Source organism: Triturus cristatus, chromosome 4_2 (genome assembly GCF_964204655.1).
Source record: "Triturus cristatus chromosome 4_2, aTriCri1.1, whole genome shotgun sequence".
Classification (NCBI taxonomy): Eukaryota; Metazoa; Chordata; class Amphibia; order Caudata; family Salamandridae; genus Triturus; species Triturus cristatus.
The window spans coordinates 187,244,216-187,268,210 of NC_140586.1; the positions used below are offsets into that span (position 1 = coordinate 187,244,216).

At 45.9% G+C, this 23,995-nt stretch overlaps 1 protein-coding gene across 3 annotated transcripts in view; it reads right to left on the reverse strand.

Moving 5' to 3' along the window:
* Window positions 1–23,995, reverse strand: part of XPNPEP3 (X-prolyl aminopeptidase 3) — a 242,456-nt gene that overhangs the window by 65,817 nt on the left and 152,644 nt on the right. For all 3 annotated transcript variants that reach the window (XM_085601057.1, XM_085601058.1, XM_085601055.1), the window contains 2 exons: window positions 12,329–12,448; window positions 11,685–12,089 (listed from right to left, as the gene is read on the reverse strand). In XM_085601057.1, coding sequence (XP_085457183.1) covers window positions 11,685–12,033 — 349 coding nt within the window. In that variant the 5' untranslated portion in view covers window positions 12,034–12,089; window positions 12,329–12,448. The remainder of the gene's footprint in view (window positions 1–11,684; window positions 12,090–12,328; window positions 12,449–23,995) is intronic.

Below are 23,995 nucleotides of genomic sequence, written 5' to 3' on the forward strand. Positions count from 1 at the left end.
TAAATGGTTACTGCATTGAGAAATGTCATGTGTTGCATCTACATTGTTTATTTTGCATAAAACATAAAAGAGTTTATATAAAAAGCTGTACTATTACCAAACTAGTGTCCCCCGAAGGCCCACCTGCCCCAAAAGGAAGCAGCATGTCACCTGAGACAAGAACTCAGAACCCTGAGACAGAGTCCATGGGGGGAATTGATGCCTACGTTGGAGCCTTGCAAGATCTGTACTCCCCAAAGCCCTTGTGATAAGGCTTCAGGAGAAGATGAGTGAAAAATCCATCAGGTATGTTAAGCGCTCCAGCTAAAATTAGTTTAAAGTAAAATAACAAAACCATGTGCTTGTGAGGGCTTCCTATGAGAAAGCAAGCACAGTCTGGTCACATCATGTTGTATCATCTAAAGTCTTCTGGTTAGTTCGGCACTGATTCCAATATAGAGTGTATTGCCGTAGTCTAGCTAGCTGGTGATGAAGTCCTGGGTGATGTTTCTTTATGTATTGATCAGGAGACATTGAAGATTTTCCTAAGAATTATGAGGGTGTGAAAGCAGGAGCTGGTGACCGCTTTCACTTGGCCACTCATAGCGGCTAGCTAGTTGTTATCCACTATTTGATCATTCTTTGCTTGAGCTATGATCAACAGTTCTATAGAGAGATGTCTTTGCTGAAGAGTACTACTTCCGTTTTGTCTGTATTGAGTTTTAGAAAGTTGGTCCTATACATCTGGTGACTTCGGACATGCAGGCTGTGAAGTTGGTCCGGGTGCCTGGTGTTTTGTCAGAGAGGAAATGATGAGCTGGGTGTATCTGGATATCATAAGATGTTGATTCCTTAGGTTCGGATGATGTTTGCTAGTAGCAGAAGATGCCTGGTGGCCTTTAGCACCCTCCAGCATGCTTGAAGGCAGAGTGCCACTGGCATTTTTATTATCAAAAGTTAGTTTGCTATGTTTCTGTTAGGTCTTTCCCATTTTAGCAGATACTGTCAAGCAAGAAGAGGGGCAGATGACCCAAAGCAGACTGCATGGTGGCCAAGAGCTTGCCTGACCAGCCACTAGGTTCGCCTTACCGAGGACCCCTCGCTTCCCTTCCGGGTTACCACGAGAGAGCATACTCTTTTCAGTGAGGACGCTTTAAACAGATGTGGGGAGAAACTTTTGTGATTCCCTACCCTGCTCTGTCTTTTGGATATCGGCTCAGGGGAGGTGGCTTCGAAATCCTCAAAGCCTTATGGAACCCGCAGGCCAACTTGCTGATGGGATGAGATCAGGTAATTTGCTCATGTGGTGCGGGAGCAGAAGCAACGAGGAGCTCACTGTTGGGCTTAGTGGTGATGGCAGGGAGGAAAAAGTTGTTGTTACTGAAGACACCAAGACTGATCCCCCATTTGCCACCATACCACCCTCGCAATCGATTGACCCCTGCAGGAAGGTAGGGGGTAGAATAAAGCAGGCATATATGCTGCTGTCTTACCAACCGTGACACTCCCGATACCTAGATAGTCTGTGAGGCAAGGGTGCTTTGAGCCCAGAGTTGAGCAAGTGTTTCACCTTAAGGAGTTGGGGTGGGAGTCTTGTGACGCTTTGTTTTTGCTTTCTTCGGCTAAGGTGTCGAATTGAGGTGGGTATGTATCCTGTTGTACATATATATTATCAGGCTAATCGGACCAATGAGGCCACAGCCTCCATAGGGGTCTCCTTGCCTTGGCAACTAGAATTCCGCCAAAGCTAATCAAGAGGGGAAAAGGCGAGGCTTAAGGGGCAGATTGTTACTAGTAAATCCGGAAAGGTCCCCTCCTATAAAAGCAGCGGTACAGACAATATCTAGGTTATGAACTGATCTGGCCATGGAGCAGGACAGGAACTAAAGAAAACCTGCTGCTTGGTACAGATTCCGAGACTGGCGCATGAATCCTCAACCTAGTATGACACCTGTCAACTTATAAAGTGCGGGCATACTGTTAAGGGGATATTGAACAGAATGGAGGAGGGCAGCAAACAAGTTGTGTTTTCCAGACAGTAGGGGAGCCTATAGATATCGACTGCAAGGGTCACTGGGTGTGATACTTAAAAGGGGAGTGCTGCCGCGCCAGTAGTAGTGAATAGGGTCATCAGGGTAGCGTGGTCCCTGTAACTGCGACAGGCCCTCAGGCCTGTGGATAGGGCACTGGTAGGCTTTCCATGCCCAGCTGATTACCCAATCGGAGTGCATTTGTAGTTGGATCGCGCTCAGAAACTTTTCGTTAGTATTCAGCTCCGCTGGTTGGGGTGTCATGGGCAAGCAGCAGTTATGTTTCCGGGTTTGGTGGCTTAGTGGACTAATGCATCCACTGCAGGGGCCTATGTTCGACCTCATGGTCACAAGTTAAAATCCCAGCAAGTCCACGCAGCCTTTCATCCTTCTGAGGTCGATAAAATGAGTACTACTGAGTTGGGTAACAATAAACATCTGTTATTCAGCGCCAAGATACGCTTGGGTGAACGTGCGCTTTACATATACACATGTGTTATGTTTAGCTGGGACAGGGAGTTGCATCGCTCTTGCACTTGGGATGAGGAGGGTAAACAATGATGTAGGGCAGTGGTTCCCAAACTGTGTGCCGTGGCTCCCTGGGGAGCCGTCAAACCTAGCCAGGGGAACCGCGCACCAAGCACTTTAATGCATTTAATGTTGAAGGGTCTGTTGACTTCAGTTAAACTAATTAGACTTAAACGCATGATGTCGATAATTTGTAAGTGTGAAAGCGTTGTCTCCCGTAGGAGTAACGACCTTTACTCAGCACTCCCTTTTATTTGTTGAGTTTCAAATAACGGTGATTCAATTGTTGTAATTTTCTTACATGATTTATTTTCAAATTCAAGTTCTTGATAATTTCATTGACATTCATACAATTTCCGACATGGTATTGTTCAACATGAAATTCAAATTTCAATTTTCACTGTATTTCAGCCCTATGCATTTCGGGCGAACCCTTCTTCAGGGGACTTACATCTCTGAAAGCAGAAAAATAATATTCAAATAACCATATACAACATTTATATCATCAAAACGTTTTACATACGTATTTACACTAGCATCTATTTCGGTGGTTGAAAGAATGGTTTAAAAAATTGTGGACGGAAGAGTACCGGACTGAAATAATTCATGTAGTGAGTCAGCAATTAAAATTATGTGACACCTGATAACATAAACTGTGATTGAAAGTGAAGCGTAAATGACTGTAGGACGAAAACACAGGTGGATATGTGTAAACGCTCTGTCATTAGCAACGGTATTGACCTGTAACTAGGATGGTTAAAGTTCTAGAACTAAATATATGCCAGACGCAGACAACAGCGATCAAACACAGGAAGATCTTCGGAAGAAACTTCTTCTTCAGATGAAGCTCAATATAGAAAGAGGCCTCCACCAATGAACACAGAGAGATCAGACAGACCATCTGTCCCCACAGCACAAGACCAGGAGCCTTCGACAAGCAGAGACACCTCTTCTTCTTCTTTTTTAGAACGCGGCACCCTCCAACAAGAAGAACCCGGAGGAGCAGGTCCAAAAAGAAAACCAATGACGGACACGATTGCCAAGAACACAAGGAGTCAGAGACCCTAGTAATGAACATCTCAAAAGTATCAATCTCAAGTGTTCAACTGCAAACATTACAGAAAGGAACCTCCTATGTACCAACTTATCACTCCAATTTACTAGAGACACAAGTCAGCGTATATAAATTTTTACGTACACTCAGGCTTAGACACTTTTTTTCCAACGTGTCAGAACCTACAGCAGAACAACCACAGAATAAATTGATGGGCCTAAGGAACCCTAGCAAATTCATTCCACCCACGAGCCACAAGGTACTGGATGCCTTTGAAAAAGTCGTGTTAAAGGAAATACAAGACACCTTCAAACAACCGCGTTCAAAAACTTCCAACCTAACTCAAAAAGAAAGACAAACATTGGAAAAATTGTCCAAAAACAATGAGATCACCATTCGACAAGCAGACAAGGGCGGTGCCCTTGTAATCATGGATACAGATTTCTACAAAAACAACGTCAACCAACATGTTAATGACCTAAACATCTATTCAAGACAAAACAGGGATCCCACCATCGAATTCAAGAATACCTTGAACTTAATAGTGAATACAGCAATTTCTCAGGGAATCATTGGTACCAAAGAGAAAGATTACTTGATCAAATCCAACCCGGCAACTCCATATATCTATATGATTCCCAAAGTACACAAAAACGCCAAAGTTCCACCGTTCCGTCCAATTGTTTCTACTATAAATTCCATCCATGAGCCAGTGGGAAAGTTTCTAGATAAACATCTTCAACCACTCGTTCAAAAAATGAGTACTTACATCAAAGACACTACTCACTTTCTCAACCTTCTGGAGACTCACAGACCATCATTTACAGATGACATGATCATGTGTACCATTGACGTAAAATCTTTGTACACGTCCATACCCCACGATCTGGGCTTACAAGCTGTTGAACACTACTTAACCACAAGTGACCATGAGGAAATGTTCAAAGTATTTCTGATGGAACTTTTACATTTTACGCTGTACCACAGTTACTTCAAATGGGAAGACCAATATTTTATTCAATCCTCAGGAACTTCCATGGGTAATTGTGCAGCACCGGTATATGCTAATCTTTTCATGTACAAATTTGAGCAGGATTACATTTTATCAAACCCCAACTGGCACAGACACATCATCATGTACGGAAGGTACATTGACGATATTTTTTTACTGTGGAATGGCACGGAAATACAACTGTTAACAGCCATTGAAAAATTGAATCAGGTCGATGAAAGAATTGGCTTTACACATCACATCAATAAAAGAGAAATTCCATTCTTAGATGTTCTAGTCATTAACAATGAAGGTAACCTTGAAACCAAAGTATTTACCAAACCAACTGATAAAAACAACTTTCTACACTTTGCAAGCTTTCATCAGCCTTCCTTAAAAAAACACTTGCCATTTTCACAACTTCTACGTCTTAAAAGAATTGCTTCCAATACAGACCATTACAATCAATCTAAAATCACAACCATCCAGAAATTTAGACAAAGAGGATATCCAGAAACCATTTTAAATCAAGCACAGGAAAGAGTCCGGAATCTGGAACGAACACAGCTTTTGACAACACAACTTAAAAATGATCCGCAAAGATCAGTATTTGTTTCCAAATTTTCTACAAGAAGTTTCAACATCAAAAGGATCATATTAAAACATTGGCCATTACTTACACAAGAAGAAGACTTCAGAGGAATATTTAACAACATCCCAAGATTTGCGTACAAACGCACTCGTAATCTCAAAGAATTGCTCAGACCCAAATAGGAAGTTAACCCCGTTAAACATCGAGGAACCATTCCATGCTACAACTGTAGTAATTGCAATGCTATAATACAGGGCAGTGAAATATTACATCCTTCACAAGGAACAAAAATCAAACTACGGGTATCTGGTACATGTGACAGCAGCAATGTGATCTATTTATTGAAATGCCCATGTGGTTTACCTTATGTGGGCAAAACGCAAAGAAAACTAAAGACCAGGATTATCGAGCACAAAAGCAATATAAGACTCAAGAACACTAAATCCACAGTTGCTTCCCATTTTACCGAACACCATCACAATCCCAGTCAACTGCGATTTTGCATACTAGAACAGGTACCCATCCTCCCAGGAAGAGACAATTCTCAACATCTCTTGAGAAGAGAAATATTTTGGATATCCCATCTTAATACGCTTCAACCAAAAGGTCTTAATGATCGTTTTGAATTACATTGTTTCCTGTAGGAAGATTATGATGTTACGTATTTCATCTACTGTAGCTTGAACTTAAGTACCATTATTACTGTGTATACTGAAAACAATGTTAACAGACGTATATGTTCATTTTGTAATTTTCGTATACTTTTCCACGGTCCCAATACTAAGTCTCATTTAAAGTACCAATTGATCAGAACACACCATTTACATTATCTTTCATAAGCACGGGAAACCCCCCCACGTACCTCTAATTCTATTATAATTTGTTCATACTCGTTATAATATCACATTGACCGTTAGGAGATATAAGCGAGTACACACTGAGTCACGACAAGCACGTTGTTAAAGGTTTCACCCCGTTGTCAACCCTTTTTTCACATCATTTTTTTACCTGAAACTTTATCGATACATCGGTACCTCGAGTTCCAGAACACATCCCTAAGACTGGCTTTCATAGTTATTGATCAGGCTTATCAAACAATCTCTTTACATTGGTCGAGAAACAATCTCTTTTATATTCGTTGAATTACATTCTTTGTAATCACAACAACTTTTGAATTAATCGCATAAAGTACAAGTAGAAATCGTCTTTTTTCACTTTCTATCGTCACGTGACGAATGACTCATGATATCGCGAATATATAAGAAAGCAGACGCTTTCGACATTTTTGCAAACAGGACCCCTCTATTCAACTCGACCGTAGCCGTACTCGAGGTAAGAAATCTTTACACCTGCACGAGTGGTTCGCAAAATCTGGTACATCCAACTTTACTTATTCGCACCATTCCTCTTTCTTTTTAGAGGAAGTAACACTGTTCGCCATGGCAGACGGGCGGATGAGATTGTTTGCTTACTGAAAGGTTAGCTTTGATTCTTAGTACACTCAAGCTATCGATATCGTTAAATCCGTGAGCCGTTACTGTTGAAGATAAATTTGCCTCAACGGGGTTTAGTTCTAGAACTTTAACCATCCTAGTTACAGGTCAATACCGTTGCTAATGACAGAGCGTTTACACATATCCACCTGTGTTTTCGTCCTACAGTCATTTACGCTTCACTTTCAATCACAGTTTATGTTATCAGGTGTCACATAATTTTAATTGCCGACTCACTACATGAATTATTTCAGTCCGGTACTCTTCCGTCCACAATTTTTTAAACCATTCTTTCAACCACCGAAATAGATGCTAGTGTAAATACGTATGTAAAACGTTTTGATGATATAAATGTTGTATATGGTTATTTGAATATTATTTTTCTGCTTTCAGAGATGTAAGTCCCCTGAAGAAGGGTTCGCCCGAAATGCATAGGGCTGAAATACAGTGAAAATTGAAATTTGAATTTCATGTTGAACAATACCATGTCGGAAATTGTATGAATGTCAATGAAATTATCAAGAACTTGAATTTGAAAATAAATCATGTAAGAAAATTACAACAATTGAATCACCGTTATTTGAAACTCAACAAATAAAAGGGAGTGCTGAGTAAAGGTCGTTACTCCTACGGGAGACAACGCTTTCACAAGTATTAGTTTTCGCCTCTTGGCTCAAGAGGTCATTTACCAGGCACCCTAAATAAATTCAACAGCATTTACCTATCATAACCAGGAGTGCGACGTTCCACAATCCATTTGGAGTTCCGGATAATTTGTAAGTGACATGCCTAAAGCTGTAAATGTAGTACTTAATTGATGACATGTCGAGAGAGATGGCCTCCATATTTCACTGGATCCCCACGTTCCAACACTCCCAAAGTAAGTGGAAGATGCCTGATTGATTTTGTTAGACTCGTTAATAGTTTCTTTTTTTTCCAAATGCATTTTACACCAATGCAAGTTATCAGGAAAATACAGTTGTCCTGTCTATTAAACACACTAAGTATTATTAAGTATTGCCATTTGCCCTTGAACCATAAGTACTTTTAGTACCCATTTCTTTCAGTACACACACATTTCCAGACAGGCCTGCTCTCTCCTTGAGCACAGGCAAGTAAAACACCATATACGGCATAATGCCAACATTTGGATGCAAGAAAGAGGGATGTTTAAAAAAAAAATCTGAGAAATGTATTTTACTTACATTGATTTGGAGGCAATTTTAGGGAGGAGACAGCAAAAATAAAGCAGTATGTGGTTTAAAAAAAATCATGAATCACCCTGCTGAGTTAGGTGTGTTGGCACGTATGACATGGGTAGAAATGGAAGTGCATGCAAATATTCTTCAAGCACAGAAACACTTTGGCAATGGGGCCTACATGCATAGGGGTGCTATCTAGCACTGTAAGTGGGATCAAGCTTGAGAGGGTACTGTAAAATAGGCATGGGCAAAGAAGTGTAACTAGGAATATTTTATTAGAGGCGCCGCCTTAGTAATACGAAACACTGTGCGTATATGATAATGAAACCTTTATCAGCTTCATTCCAATTATTTTCAGGGAGAAAAATGCAAGTACTTCCGAGGCTGGGCTTACATTCCCCCCCAAAGTCCAAAAAAAGTAACAGTGGGGAGCCACGGGCAATAGCCAATGGGTCAAGGGAGCCGTGGGTTGAAAAAGTTTGGGAACCACTGATGTAGGGGTTCATGGGCACTACGCACACACAGGTTTGGACGCCCTGGCTGGCCCCCCAGCCCAGATACATGGGAGGGCTGACAGAAATGCTCTCAAGATCTACTCTGGGAAAATGAGTAGTGACTCAGTTGAGACACTCCATATGGCCACCTGGAATGTCCGAAGCCTCAACGCCTACACTAAGAGGTATAGGGTACACACCTACCTTCGCAGGCATAGTATTCACATTTACTGCTACAATAGACACATCTAACAGAGGAGGAGCCAGCAAACTTTAAAAGAAATGGAGGGAACAATGTTCTCCTCAACGCGCTCTATGCAAGTGGGGTTACAATATGTTTTCCTACTGGGGTGCCTTATGTTCTGGTTTATGGATTATTAAATGGGAGGGAAATCTGCATTGTAAACACATACACACCCAACATGGATGACACGCCCTTTTATTGGACCCTACTGGAATGCCTATTGCCATACATGTGCCTGCCCCTGATCCAGGGAACAATTTTAACTGTGTTCTGGATGCAAACATGGACGGGCAATCCCTTCAACTCCACACAAAACCGAGCATAACAGCCGCAGTATCAGAGGTAATGGATCGCCTGGGGTGTATAGACATATGGTTTATCGTACATCTAACCATCAAATGTTTTTCCTGTTATTACGCAACACATAACACTCATAGAATAGACAGCATACTCGCATACTGGTAACCCCTGACTTCAGCACGAGGATACAAAGTGCGCAATATCTCAACCGGTTTCTGTCGAGCCATACCCTGCTATTTGTGGCCTATGCTGACAGTCGGCAGCGAGAGCAGCAATTCCTTTGGAGGTTAAAGCCGGAGGCCCTGACCGATGCAATCTTCAGCTCAGAAGTTATGGAGGTCCTAGAATCTTACCTTGAGCATAACAGGGGACAACAGACACGAGGTAGACGGAGTGGGAGGCACTGAAAGAGGTGATGAGAGAGGAGTGCCACATTGCCTGAGCTAAGAACTCACACATAAATATACCATACAGGCTCAGTTACAAGCCTGGGAGGGCGATGAACCTGCACCAATGGGGTGCTTGCTAGGCTTGGACTGAGAAATAGCCACTCTATGAGACACACTAGGGGGATAAATCATGATGACTGCTAGCATGGCTAATGAAGAGGAAGGCTCTGTCTCCCACTACTCTCTCTCTCTAAAGGAGACTGATAGAACGAGGGCGGTTGCTTTGCTCCCCTCGCCAACTCTTTGATGCTGGTGATCTTGCCCTCACCTCTGTTTGATGATGGGCATTTTGCCCGCCTCGCTGTCTACAATACCAACCCACCCCCTGCTCTCTGGTGTTGGTCACTTCTGCCTCCCCCTGTGCTGCTGGTTGCATCATAGCCTTTAGGCCACTTGTGTACTCACTCTTGCTGCCAGGCACTCACCACCCGTCAGTTATTTTGGGCGATTGTCTGCGCTTCTTCTGAGTGCTTTCTCCAGTCCTTGTCGGACTCCCTCTAGTCTCTATCCAGCACAGAAAAATTATTGTCCAGGCACTGATCTGCTCCAGGCTGGATTATGCAAACATTCTGTTTCTGGGACTTCCCAAATATTTGGTCAGGCGTCTGCAAATCGCCCAGAATTCTGCAGCCCGAGCCATTTTTGGTCTTCCAAGGAAAGTCAGAGCCACGGATCTTCTTGCCACATTGCATTGGCTCCCAGTTGCAAAAAGGATTCTATTTAAAACTCTGACCATGACTTTCAAGGCCTTGCATGGCATAGGCCCCAAATATATCTCAAAACGACTGTCTTGGTATACCCCTCCCAGATCTCTTAGATCCTCGTCCTTATCAAAGATGAGTGTTCCCACTATCAAACGAGCAAGAGCAGGAGGACGATCTTTTCGTCACTTAGCCCCTCATGCCTGGAATGATCTTCCAATCTCTCTAAGACAGACTTCTAGTCTTCTGTCTTTCCGCAAGGCTCTTAAGACTTTGCTCTTCCCGTAATCTTGATGCTGTTTCTGTGTTTGTATGCCCTTTTGGTGTTATGTTTTTCCCCATCTTCGGTTGGGAGTCTTCGTTAAAGCGCCGGGATACTCCAGTGGAGTGGCCGTGCGCTATAGAAGTGTACAAATAACATAACATAACAGTTGCAAGCTCCTAGGAAGGTCCTCTTGCATAGGGTTACTCACACCTCATTTGCAGTTTTCCCCACGCCCACATTTAACTGCATTCATGTCACAAAGAGCCTGCAAAACATGCATTGAAAACATACCACAACGAGTGACACTCCAGACTGTGCATTCAATGCAACACTCTCCCATCTTCAGTAAGAAAATGTTCTGTGATTAGGTGCAGCTTTCTTACAGATAAAAGCTGCCTTTTGGTTTCCTCTGAACTCATTCAGTCCATGGAAGGGCTTACAATGAGTACGGGCAAATGTTTACCTAGTGTCATCTGCTTGAATCAGTAGTGCAGCTAAGTGCAAAGATGTGATGGTCTATTTTTAAATATGTTTTGATTCCTCTCCACTCTTCAGAGTGAACCTCTTCCTACCTTATGTTCTCTGTATACCTACTATTTCTGAGAATAGCCTCCTGTCAGTCTCATGCCTGCTTGTCTCAATCCTTCTTATTGAAAATTCTGCGGTTGGAGGATACCACATTCCATAGATGCCAACATCTCTGCTTTAAAACCCTATCCTTGTAATCTACATTACCCAATATAAATCAGCCTGTCTATCTCACCAACCATTCACCTGAAACCACATAGCTCCCACTAATGACTATACCTACTTGGTATTAATATATCACAAAGTAACTGGAGTAAATACATGCACGATTAATCGCAATAACCAACAACAACCACTAGATTAACCATTAACCTTGGGTTCCGGAGTAGTGTGCTACTCGCCGTAAAGGACTTCAACACCTCATCAAAGGTAGTAAACGCTATTTAAATCCAACTACAATTGAAGTACAGTCAATCATGCTGTCAAAAAAAAGAGAACTGAGGAGAACAGGCATAAGGGACTACACCATGTGTGTACTTTGGTGTTCGTTTCTTCTGCAAAAGCCTTTACTTGGATCTAATCTCTTGTTGGGAGGAATGTCACCGGTGTATAAAAGAAGTCAGGCAAGAACATACATTTATTTAGTTTATCATGCCGCTTTTATGCTGCTTTACTCTAACATTCTATAGCCTCTTGCTTTCGTCACATTCCAGACCAGCCAAGTATAAACGTTGTTGCTATATATATATTTTAGGATGCTTTTCCAGTTTCTCAACTGTATGTATCTCCGCCCCAGCCTCCCTCAACAGTTTAACAGCCCTACTGTTGCCTCACCTTGCAGTTTGGGCAGGAAGTGTTTGAATTCCTCCATAACATAGGCCTCATCCACGCCTGTAAGTGCTGTGGCACCATCAGTCCCTGATCGTGGCCCATCCCACAACTCTCGTCGTTGGTCTCGCTTTGGCACAAAGAGGGTGGCCTTGTGAGCTGGAAGGGTCCTGCCTGGCACGCTTTGCAGCAGCAGCAAACTGTCAGGCTCACAGAATCCTGTGAGGTAAAGGAAGTTGGTGTCTTGGTGGAAGGGAAATGGGATGTCATTGGTCATGTAATAAGTGGGGTTGGACAAGAGAAGGACTGCATGCTCTGTATTGACTCCGACCGCCTCCTTCTGGATCAGTGACATCAGCTTGTGCCTCCGCAAGGCATACTCTGTCTGCGTCAGCCCGGGCGTCACCTCACCTGGGAAACAAAATGGTGGAGAAATTGGTAACAGAGAGATTGAACTACCCTCCTAGATCCTTGTATTGTTCCCCAGCTATAATGCACTGATTTCTGTAATTGCGGACGAAGGGTCTTTGGATGTAGGTGTGTGGTTATAGGTGTTTATGGGTGTGTGTGTGTGTCTTCATCTGTTCGCATGTGTGTCTGAGGGTCTTTGTGTGCGTCTTTCTCTCTATGTAAGCAGAGGATAGGCCTACCTGGTGCCAGGAGATGTGGGTGGGTAAAATGACTGGGCTGGCCGAGGTACCGTCTGGGCAGCTTCTTCAGCTGTGCTGGTTGGATGGAGAACTGTCTTCGAGGGTGGGTGCCAGTGCAATCTGTAAAGAGGTAAGTGGGAGGAGGAAGTGAGACAGGCGTGATCTAAAAGCTCAACTTGTACACATAATGCACCGCAACAAGAAACACCACTCTTGTGGGAAAATACACCGACATCTCCCTCCATCAGCCCATACCTCCTTCCTTTCACCCCTCCCACACCACAATGGTTAGTATCTCTTCTGCACTAGACTGCTATTAGGAAGGTTATGGCATGGCTGAGAAGAGTGCCAGTCCTTGGGTCTGGCAGGAGGGTTACATGACGAAAGGAAGTTTGCCCAGGCATTTGATATGGGGGACAATTTTAACTGTGTTCTGGATGCAAACATGGATGGGAAACCACTCCAACTCCACACAAAACTGGTTATAATAGCCACAGTATCAGAGGTAATGGATCACCTGGGATGTTCAGACATATGGTTTATCTTACATGTAACCATCAAACGTTTTTCCTGTTATTCCGCAACACACAACACTCAGAGTAGACCGCATACTGGGAAAACAGACAGATCATACTCATCATTGAACACCAATGCAAAATACTCTGAAGGCATCTTCCTGGTTGAAACAAGCTAAACAGACACAGTTCCTAACCAAAATGCAGAGTGCACAGCCATGCAATTAACACACAACAGTATAATAGACACTGCTGATGTCATGTCAGCACATGGATTCAACAGGCTAAATGCAAAGTCTCATGTCATTGCCACCTGAGCATGTATCTAAGCTTACAGGAGAGCAACAATACCACACTTCTGGGCTATTTTGGAACCCTAGGTTCCCCCTGTAGAAATAAAGGCAAGAACTCAGATTTGGCGGTTAGAAACAGGAAAGGGCATTACTCAGATGCAGCACAGGTGAGGCTCTGCTGTTAACACAAGTGTTTTAACTAGAGGACATTCTGCTGGAAGATCACACTAGTGGCACGTATAGGCAGTCTATGCAACAAGGAGACAGAGCTGCACATTGCCAGTGGGCATCATCATGGTCTCTATTGTGCCTGCTTTCATAGAAGAATTGAGGAAACAAAGCTGCGGGGAGTAACCAGGTCTAGAGGAGAACCCCATGGTTATCCACAATAATGGCAATGAATAAAATAAGGTGCTGTAAAAGTGTGTGTGTATTTTCATTTATTTTTGCGTCATAAAGTGCAAACATCACCCTTCGGGGTTTCAGAGCACTGTACATAACAAGCATTGGTAATGTATCGGTTTCGCCTATGTAATGAATAAAGAGCTGTTTTCATCAATCATCCTCCGGGAGAAGGAAAGAGCTCCCTGACAGATAACACAGGATTGGAGAGGATGTGGTGCAGGGGCCAGAGCTGCTCACTGGAGAGCTGGGGATCCCGGTTCGAGGCTCCACAGCGCCATGCAACATCCTGTGATTCTATGCAAATCACTTAATCTCTCTGTGTGATAAATTGTTCTATAAATATGCTGCAAGAGTAAAAGGCAAAACTATGAAAATGTAGGCAGCGGGAAACTGATAAGAGAAGCAGACGAGGAACAAGCATTGGTAAATGCAGGAAATACTCTACAGCCAATAGAAATGGAGGAAAGGTAAGTGGCATGCACAGGAACCAATGAGTACCCACGAAAGAGAGGAGGCAGGATGTAAGTGCCTTTTAAGTTTTTATTAAAAACAATAGATTTCTCAAGCACGGCGCAAGCGATGGGCAGGTGAAATCTAAAAAGGGGTATTAAAACCACTGTGAAGAGTCAACCATGGCTTGACTGAAGACCTTGCAAAACACATACTGTTTACAGTACAGTCTTTGATTTACACGATTGCCTGAGGATTTCTGTGCAATATTAGCTAGGTTATGGTGCACTAGGATAGTTACAGCACAGTGTTTGAGAATTACATATAGGTACGGTACAAAAGCAAAAGTAGTAATGGTGCATCAGCTGACGGCCAGACAGGGAAAGTATTTAGCAGTTCGAGGGATGTCGTAAGTGAGCAGGGGGTGACAATATAAGATTATCATACAATAAAAGAAACATAGAAACTAAGTCAGGCTGGGTAAAAAAAAATGTGGTGAAAACTACTAACTTGGATTACAAAAATCAAAAAATTGACAGATTACAAGCAATATGTGCCTGAATTGTCACCAATAAGAGTCTAAGTACCTGCAGGAATAAGTTGGAAGGTACAGTAAGGCAGGAATCTGCATACGGCACAGCTTATGAGCACCAGAGCATTAAGAGAGGTAGAAGTTATGGGTAAGTAACTGTCAGTGGGAAATTTATAACAGAACGTGGGCGGATGGGGGGACTAGGAATTAAGGATGTTGTAAATGACCATGTAATAAGAATGAAGGTAGACAAATGGGAAAGAAGACACAACGTCAAGGTTATCATTTAGGCAAGTGTTCCTCAAGTAGAAGGTTTTTGAGGAGGGATATGAAAAGAGGGAGGATGTTCCATACATTAAGACCATTCCCGGAAAAAGACTGCACGGTGTGGATTGGTTTCTTAACTGAGGAGTGGAGAGCGAACTTCAGTCTTTGCAGCAGACATGCAAGAGTCTCCAGAAGTAGACAGTGTCTATGAGAGATATTTAGAAGTCTGGCCGTCTGGGCTTTAAAGGTAGGGCGGGCAGTTTTCAGGGCACAGAAGACTCAATATAGAGTTCCTAATAAGGAAACCAAGCAGAAGCAAGGACGCGGCAACAGGGAAACAACTGTAAATCTCAGTGGATCTTGATAGTTTTCCAAGCTTATTATCAATATCGGATTCCACCAGTTAAAACTAGAAGCGGTCTGAAGATACAGTAGTGCGTTCTGGGTTGCGTGTGCCTGTAAAAAGAGGCAAAACAATGAGCTACAGAGTGTCCTCAATGTCCTAGTCATTCCAGAATGCTATCTGTGAGACCCAAGCGGAATCACAATGGATTCGGTTTTCCTGTTTCCACTACAGGTGCTGACTGGCAGTTGACCACACTTGTGTCCTCTTTACACGTGTGCGCATCTTCACCGCTCCTTGCTGCTTCTCACAGTCTAGAACCCAGCTCTTTGCCTGTCTCAACAACCTTTGGGTAGTTTTTTTTTTAACCGCTCTTTATCCCTTGTTGCTGGTGGGCTGTTTGTTTGGTCAATGGGAGTTTTCATATCATAATTGTCTTCAAAACGACCCATCAGAGCTCCCACCTTCTGCTATATTGGTGGCGCCCTGTTGTGGCTCCCTCCCCACCTAATGACTCTCTGGGGATCGTGAGGGGTGGAGGTAGACAGGGGAGTCTGAGCTGAGTTGTGGACCCCAGGAGATCTAAAAGCCAAATAAGAATAACTGTTTGACAGCTGGCTTATTTCTTTGCTGTTCTGCTGCTCCAATGTTTTGCTGCACTACTGCTGTCAATGCCTGAGCCAAGGTCGGAGCCAAGTGGGACCTGGTTCTTTGAACTGAGAACGAAGAGCTCAGACCCTCGACTATGGAATTCCAAAATTTGGATTTGACAGCAAGAGCAAGATGAGGTGGGAGTGGGATTGTGGGACAGTAGGGGTGCTGGCGGAGAGACAACAGAAGGTGGCAGCTGGTATAGCTTGTGGTCTCTATCTGCCTACTCGTGTGTAATCCAAGATTAAACTTTGGTAATCCTCTTGCAGAAAATTGGAGACCTTATGGCTTGGCTATGAGTGAGTGGGAAGCTCAGTCTGGTCCTTGTGCAGATTTTCCATAAAGGACGGTACAGTTACGCATTTGAACACATCATGCTCATCCTGTTTGCTTGCTTTGGGGGTCTGTCCGTCTCACTCCTGAACAGTATTAATTGTGCACTGAGGCTTCTTATACACTCAATATTAAAGAAAGGGGTGAGGGATTTTTGAAGGGCAATTCAGGGGCAATACAAATTCCCTATTAAAATGTATTTAAGACAATGGGCAATTGTTATTATTGCAGAAGTGTACATCCCCCTAACTATAAAAGAGCTTTAACCGAAGCCAAAAATACCAAAACATTTGGAAAATTAGCAAATTGGGGTAGAAGATCAACTGAACTACCTAGGTCATAGATCTAAAAGCCCAAAGCAGGGGGGAGGAGCCTAGCGCTCAACCAAGATGGACGCGTAGGCACAGGGCTCCCGGGACCCTCGCGGCCTCCCACGTCTATCCTGGCTATAATCCTGTTATTCTGAAGGAATATTACTGGTGAACCGAAGCGGAGGTGATTCCCGTTTGCGGGACTTAAATCGGACTTTGGGAACTCGACTTATCCTCTGCTCCAGAAAGAGGCCTACTCCGTGGCGCCACCCCGGACTTGGGTTGGCACTGTCCCCGAGCTCCAATTGAACAACAACGGCACTAGGGTCTTGGGCTGGCATCCCTCCCCTGGTTTCACTTTCGTTTTCGACTTTCCTCTACGAGTCTGGTGGCAGGCGCTCACAGTCGCCCGGAGTTTGGACCGAACTGTAGCGGTCGAGTGGCATTGACACGGGGGCTGCCTACCAGTCAGGTGGACTCCCCAGGGTGAGTGCTGCGTCTACCAAGTGTACTGGATCTGCCCTCCCTGCTGAGTGATGACGACCCGGCTGGACGGCGACAAGCACAAGTCTAGAGCTCCCCGGAGGGGTAGCTATGTGCAAGCGAACAACATGGACCGCTATGCCCAGCAGAAGGGATCTCCCGGATCGAGTGGACCTTCAGATACGGCCAAGGAGGGCCCGTCACCCTCGACGGAATTGACACTACAAGACGTCATGGGTGCCATCGACGCCATGAAGGCCTCGGTCGGCCAGCAATTCGACTCGCTGGCCCACAAGCTGGACACCGTGTTGATCGATATCAACTTACTTAAGGCTGATCTGTCGAAAACTAGTGAGAAGGTCAAGTCACTCGATCTTACGTCATCTGGCCTCAAGACGGATGTCTCGGATCTGCAGACGGAGATCCGTAGTTTGCGGGCCCTCAGCGACCTCTCTGCCAAGAGACTGGAGGATTTTGAAAGCAGGGCCCGGCGGAATAACGTACGCATTATCGGTGTGCCGGAGCGGTCGGAGGATGGGCCGGTCGATCTCTTTGTGGAAGATCTGATCCTGACCAAATTAGCGCCGAAAGGCCTCAGCAAATTCTTCACGGTGGAGCGGGCACACAGAGTCCCGGGGGGCCGGCCGAGGCCTGGGGCCCCACCCCGACCTATCATTGCCAGGATATTCAACTTCAGGGACCGTGACACAATCCTGCAGGCCTCCCGTGTGCATGGCCCGACGAAATATGACAATGCGGATATCAGTTTCTATCCTGACTTTACACAATCGGTGCAAAAACAGCGAATGGGCTTCATGACTGTCAAGCGGCGGCTGAGGGACATGGGCTTGAAGTACTCTATGCTTTTCCCGGCCAAGTTACGCATTGAATTGGAAGAACGGACTCATTTTTTCGACCGGCCCGAGGCGGTTGAGGACTGGCTTGACACCTTGCACCGTCGGCACGGCGGGGAGGAACGAGCTGCGGATGTGGATGGTGGATCAGCAGACCAAGGGTGAACGAATGACTTGTGGTTCCTTGACAATTTTGGGCTCACCCCCGACTTGGGTTTGATGTACTGGTTTTTCTTTTCTAGGACTGCATTACCCTTCCTTCATCATTGGGAGGCTGCGGGGTATCTGGTGAGACTCTTCCTCCTCGGGAGGGGTTTTCTTCTTTCTTTCTGTAGAGTAGGTTCATGGGGGGGCGACAGGCACACTGCGAGTTGGGGTGGCTTAATGGTCTTGTGCAGGGTGGGGGGGTTTGTAGCGGGAGTTGGGGGGGTGGTGGTAGGGGTGTTGTTTTTGTGTGGTGTTCGTTTTGTACCGGGCAATCAGTGTGCTGATTTTAGCTCTCATCGTGGGTGGGGTGTCCGTTGCTGTGGGGATGGGGGGTAGGGGATTGCGCATTTTAACATGGAATGTAAATGGTTTGGGAGACCGATTGAAGCGAGGGGTGGTGCTACAATATTTGAAACGTCACTCTCCTGATGTGGTTCTGTTGCAGGAGACGCATTTGGTGGGACACTCATGCCATGCTATGAATAGAAAGGGCTACCGTTTGGTGGCCCACTCTGGTTTTACAACCGGCTCCAGAGGGGTGGGCATTCTGGTTCGATCCTCTCTCCCGCTGGAAATTGATGATGTAATACATGATGACCTGGGGCGCTACGTGGTGTTGGTGGGCCGGTGGGAAGGACAGACTTGGTGTTTGGTTTCAGTTTATGTTCCCCCGGGGTTGCAAACCACTACCTTTGCGGACTTGGGAGGGTTGCTGCTTGGGCTCCCGGAGGGCCTCTTGCTGGTGGGTGGTGACTTCAATTCTGTGGTGTCGGGTAGAGAGGATCGGCACTCTCCCAGAGACCTCCCCGGGGCGCACGCTTGGCTGGGTGGCTTTATCGACACTATGGGGCTTGTGGACTGTTGGAGATCAATGCATCTGCGGCTCGCCCAATTTACATTTCACTCTGGCGTCCACGGCTCCTTATCTAGATTGGACTATGTGCTGATGCCGGCCGCCCAAGCCCAAATGATCGGGGAGGTCAGACATCTGGCCCGGGGCATCTCTGACCATTCCCCGGTCCTGCTCCACTTAGATGTGGCCATGGGGGCAGAGGGGAGGGTGGCCCCGATTAATCCCTGGTATTTGCATGACCCCACGACTCGTGCCCTTTTGGTTAAGTCTCTGGACCGCTATTTCGAGGAAAATCAGGGTTCGGTCTCCTCGGCCGTAACGTTGTGGGAGGCTTTCAAGGTGGTCATCCGTGGGCGGGCCCTATCTTTTATCTCCCATGCTAAGAGGCGTAAAACTGAGGAGGTGGTACGCCTGGAATCGGACATAACTGACTTGGAAGAAGATCTCGGGCGGGGGGTCACACGGGACAAACTCCATGCCCTTGGCCTGAAGCAAGCGGATTACAAGGCGTTGGTTACGGATGCCGCTAAGCTCGCTAGTAGGGAGCAACAGGGGCGCTTGTATGATGTTGGTGATAAGGCTGGAAGGTTGATTGCATGGTTGGAGAGGAAAGAACGAGCGAGTCGTGTGGTCCCAGTGATTGTGCGTGCTGATGGTGTGAGTGTTACGGATCCGAGGGAGATTGTGGGTTGCTTTGCGGACCATTTGCGAGACGTCTACTCTCCGGTCTCGGAGAGGCCAGAAGAGGACTCTTGCCAATTGTTGCGAGATATTGCTTTGCCGTGCCTTTCGGTCACGGACAAAATACTGCTGGACGCGGCGCTTACAAACGATGAGATAGCGTTGGCGATTCGCTCGGTCCGTTCAGGAAAGGCTCTCGGCCCTAACGGCCTTCCGATCAAGCTTTACAAGCTTCGTCCAGATAAGTTGGCGCCCCATCTCCGCTAGATGTTTCTTGCATCCCGAGAGGCCGGCGCCCTGCCGCGTGATCAGCGTCTAGCGACCATTGTGGTGCTCCATAAAGAGGGCAAACCGCGTGATTGCTGTGCATCTTATAGGCCCATCTCACTCCTAAACGCTGAACCTAAGATTCTCGCTAAAGTGCTCGCTAATCGTCTGATTAAAGTCATCGGTGACCTGGTACATCCGGACCAGTCTGGTTTTATTCCGCATCGCAACACCGCGCTGAACCTGCGGCGCCTCCATGGAGTCCTCGCGAGAGTTGACTCTATTCGGGAGCCTGCCATTTTGGCGTCACTGGACGCCACAATGGCGTTTGACACGCTGGAATGGCCGTATCTCTGGGCGGCACTGGCTAGGTTTGGTTTTGGACCTGGGTTCATTGGATGGGTGAAGTTGTTATACGTGGAACCACTGGCGCAGGTGGTGGTGAATGGCAGAGTCTCTGCCCCCTTTTTGCTTGGCAGGGGCACGCGGCAGGGTTGCCCCCTGTCCCCGCTTCTCTTTGCTCTTGCGTTGGAGCCCCTGGCGGCGTGGCTCCGGTGGGAGCCCTCCATCACGGGTATTCGGTGGACACCGACGTTTGAGGATCGCGTATCACTCTACGCAGATGATATTTTGCTCTATCTCACATCCCCGCGGAAATCGTTGATAGTGCTATTTGATGTACTGAACTCCTTCGGTCGCAATTCGGGGCTTGTCATTAATTGGGTGAAATCCTGTGTTTATGTGCTGGTTGGCGACCCCCCTCTTCTCCCGCGTGGCTGTCCGATTCAGATTTCACACTCTGGATTTAAATATCTGGGTATCCACGTGTCCCTCGATCCGGCGGTCCGTTATGCTCTGAATCTGTTGCCCCCGCTCCAGCGACTGCGGGCCGATGTAGCTCGCTGGCGTAGGCTCCCGCTATCGCCGCTTGGCCGGGCAGCCTTATTCAAAATGATGTCTCTTCCACGCTTTTTGTATGCATTGCAGAATACGCTGGACGTGGTGCCCGCCCGATACTTTAGTGAGGTAGAGAGCTTACAGAGGCAGCTAGTTTGGGATGGGAGGCCGCGCATTGCTCTCGCTAAACTGACCCTACCGTGGTATGATGGTGGCATAGCCCTCCCTGATATTAGACGATATTATTGGGCGTCCCAGTTGGTGGCGGTGAATCATGGGACATACGGCCCGGCGGTGAACCCTGCGTACGAGATGGATAAGCTACTGTTGCCGGGCAGGGACTTCAATAGGGCGCTTTACTCTACGAAGGGAAGTGCTAAATTGACCGGTCCTACGAAAATCGCGGTGCGCGCCTGGCATTGCGCCACCGCTGCTACGGGATGGACGGGCCGTCTGTCTCGTGCGACTCCACTGTATGCGTCGGATGCGTTGGGAGGTCTATGGTGTTCGAAAGGCTTTGAGAGGTGGGATTTGATCGGAATTAGTCGTGTGGGGGATCTTTGGACGAAGGGCACTTTTAAATCGTTTGAAGCTCTTAAGACGGAATATAAGCTGAGCGATAGGGAATTCTTTCGTTATGCGCAGATGCGCCATGCGCTACTTTCCGCTTTCCCGGATCCTGCAGCTGTCCCCGAAGCCTCCCCGTTGGAAGATCGTTTGCTTGATGGTTACTTGCCAGATAGTACTATCTCCCTGATCTATAAAAAACTGATTAACACTAGAGCGGACCTCCTCACGCATTTGCGAGAGGTCTGGGTCGCTGATGGCCTAGAGTTGGATGATGAGGATTGGGTCGCGGCCATGGCCTCACCGAGGGAGGTGGCTATACCGGCTCGCCTTCGATTTGTGCAGTTGAAGATACTACATAGGGTCTATGTCACCAGTCCCCGCTTGCTTCACATGGGTTACACAGATGATGGTCTATGTCGGCGTGGTTGTGGCTTGCTTGGTACTTTTCTTCATATTCTGTGGAAGTGCCCGAAGGTGATGCGCTTCTGGACTGGTGTACATGCAGTGATGGAGGAGGTTACGGGTGTGGCGCTGCTCCCTGAGGCTCGGCGATGTGTGTTGAATGTATGGGAACCGACTGACTGCGATGTGGCACAAGAACGTTGGGTGACTTTGGGCAACATGATCGCTAAAAGGGACATTGCGCAGCTCTGGGGGTCCGGCCGGCCCCCCACAGTTGCGAAATGGAAAGGAAACATGGATTGGTGCATGTTCCGTGAGAAGACGGTGTACGTGGCCAGGGGCAAGCCTAGGGCGTGGAGTAAGGTGTGGGGTCCCTGGAATTCCTATCGGGGGAATATCTGCGCCCCTCCCTTGGTGGTCGCACCAGACGTGACGATGTCCCCTTGACTTTGAGGTTCCTGGTCGCTTTGCGGGATTGATGCCCGCCCCTCTCCTGGCCCCCCCCCTGCCCCCTTTATCACACGAATATCTGTGTAATTGGCTGAGCTGTCGCTGTTGTCCCCCGCCCATGAGAGAGCAAGTCCCTATTCATGGAGTTCTTTTGCCTGGTATAAGTTTCTTTTTGTTGGTTCTTTATAAAATAGTTAATAAGAAACCTTTCTGCAGTACTATGTTCAGTTGTGGGCGGCTGTAGCCGTTATGCGTGCAGCTTGCTCCGACTCTTGTGACTACTGTATTATTGTCTTACATTAGCGGCCGGCCCATGCGGTTGTAGGCCCATGACTGTGAATATTCGATGTGTAAATAAAGGTTTTAAAAAAAAAAAAAAAAAGCCCAAAGCAATCAAAGAAATCCATTGCTGATTTTCTCAAAAGAGCCTGCCAAAGTCATCATCTCTGACCCCCCATTAATAGGGAACAGGGACCAAAATTACAGCTGTGGTGGCAACTGTGACAAAAATTGAGACAATAGTTAATAACTACTTTGAGCCATAGTTAGACACATGAGGTTATGTGATAAAAATCACCTTGCAAAGTCTCATCTATGACAAGGCCTTGACTACTGAAAAAGGAGCCGCTGCTATTTTCCGACCTTTAATAGACTCATAGGCACGAGTCGGAAATGAATATTCCTTCTAATCGATGATTAATTGTTTTGACTACACAATACCTGATATACCCTTATCACAGGTTCTTTGGCTCAAGTCCCCTAAACCCTTCCCTCCATCTTAAGGGTGCAAAGGAATATCACACAGGGGGGGTATCTCGACCTTGAATCTTCTCCCGCAGAAATGGAAGCATGTTATACTACCCTCACATCAAACAGGATATAAGGTGGTACGAATCAACACCAGTTAAGAACCTTACTCTTCCTCCCCAGAAATTACAAGATTGGCCTCTATCCTAATAGATGAACTCAATTCAAAACACACTGTTCTCTTTTTTTTAATTTGCTGGAAAAATAGATCCCATCCCAAGACAGTATATAATGAGAATATTAATCGGAATTTTGAAAGTTTTGTTTGCAGGCAATTACAAAAAAATACATGTAAACGAATGTCCAATCACGTCACCGCCTAAGGTGCCTTGACTTGAACTGGTACCAAGAACAAGAGCACACAAGGCAATTTAAATTGCAAGGCCCCGAAACTACAAACCATGTTTTTAAAAATCTATTACATGAAAACCTCTCAAGGGACAAATGCATGTGTGAATGTATATTTCAGAACTAGCAAATTGGGTGCTGTTTTCTGAGCTCTCTATTGTATCTCCTCTTTCTGCAAACAAAAGGGAAACAGGGAAAAAAAGGAAGGAAAGAACCTGGGGAAAAAATTCTTATTTTTTTCTACATTGAACAATTGACTAAGCACTTCCCATGGAAGATGGAAAACCACTAAGAAAAGAGGAGTGGAAAAAAGAAGAGAAGGTTGATTCACAAGTTGCTCCAATAGATAAAAATACAAAGATTCTATCCCAGTTGTGAAATATCTTGACCATCTGCTTCCAAAATAAACATTAACCTTACTGTTGCTCCATTCTTATAGGGGAAGAGGCAAGGGATGAGTTTACACCTATTATGTCATGTGTATTTGTATAGCACACAACTCACTTAAGTGGGTATCCTGGCACTGAAGGAGGAAATGTACGCGCTGTGCCAGAGTTGGGGGTAAGGTGAAGAGCCAGCTCTTCGGATTTTTGCAGAATTCAAGAACTGAGGAGGAGGTACTGTGTAAAGAGGCAGGTTGTTCCATGCTTTAGCAGGGAGGCAGGAAAAGGCACAGTCACCGAATCTGGTTCTGCGTATGCGGGCGGTGCGAATAGGAGTCCGGCTGAGCTGAGGTGTCTGGTAGGTT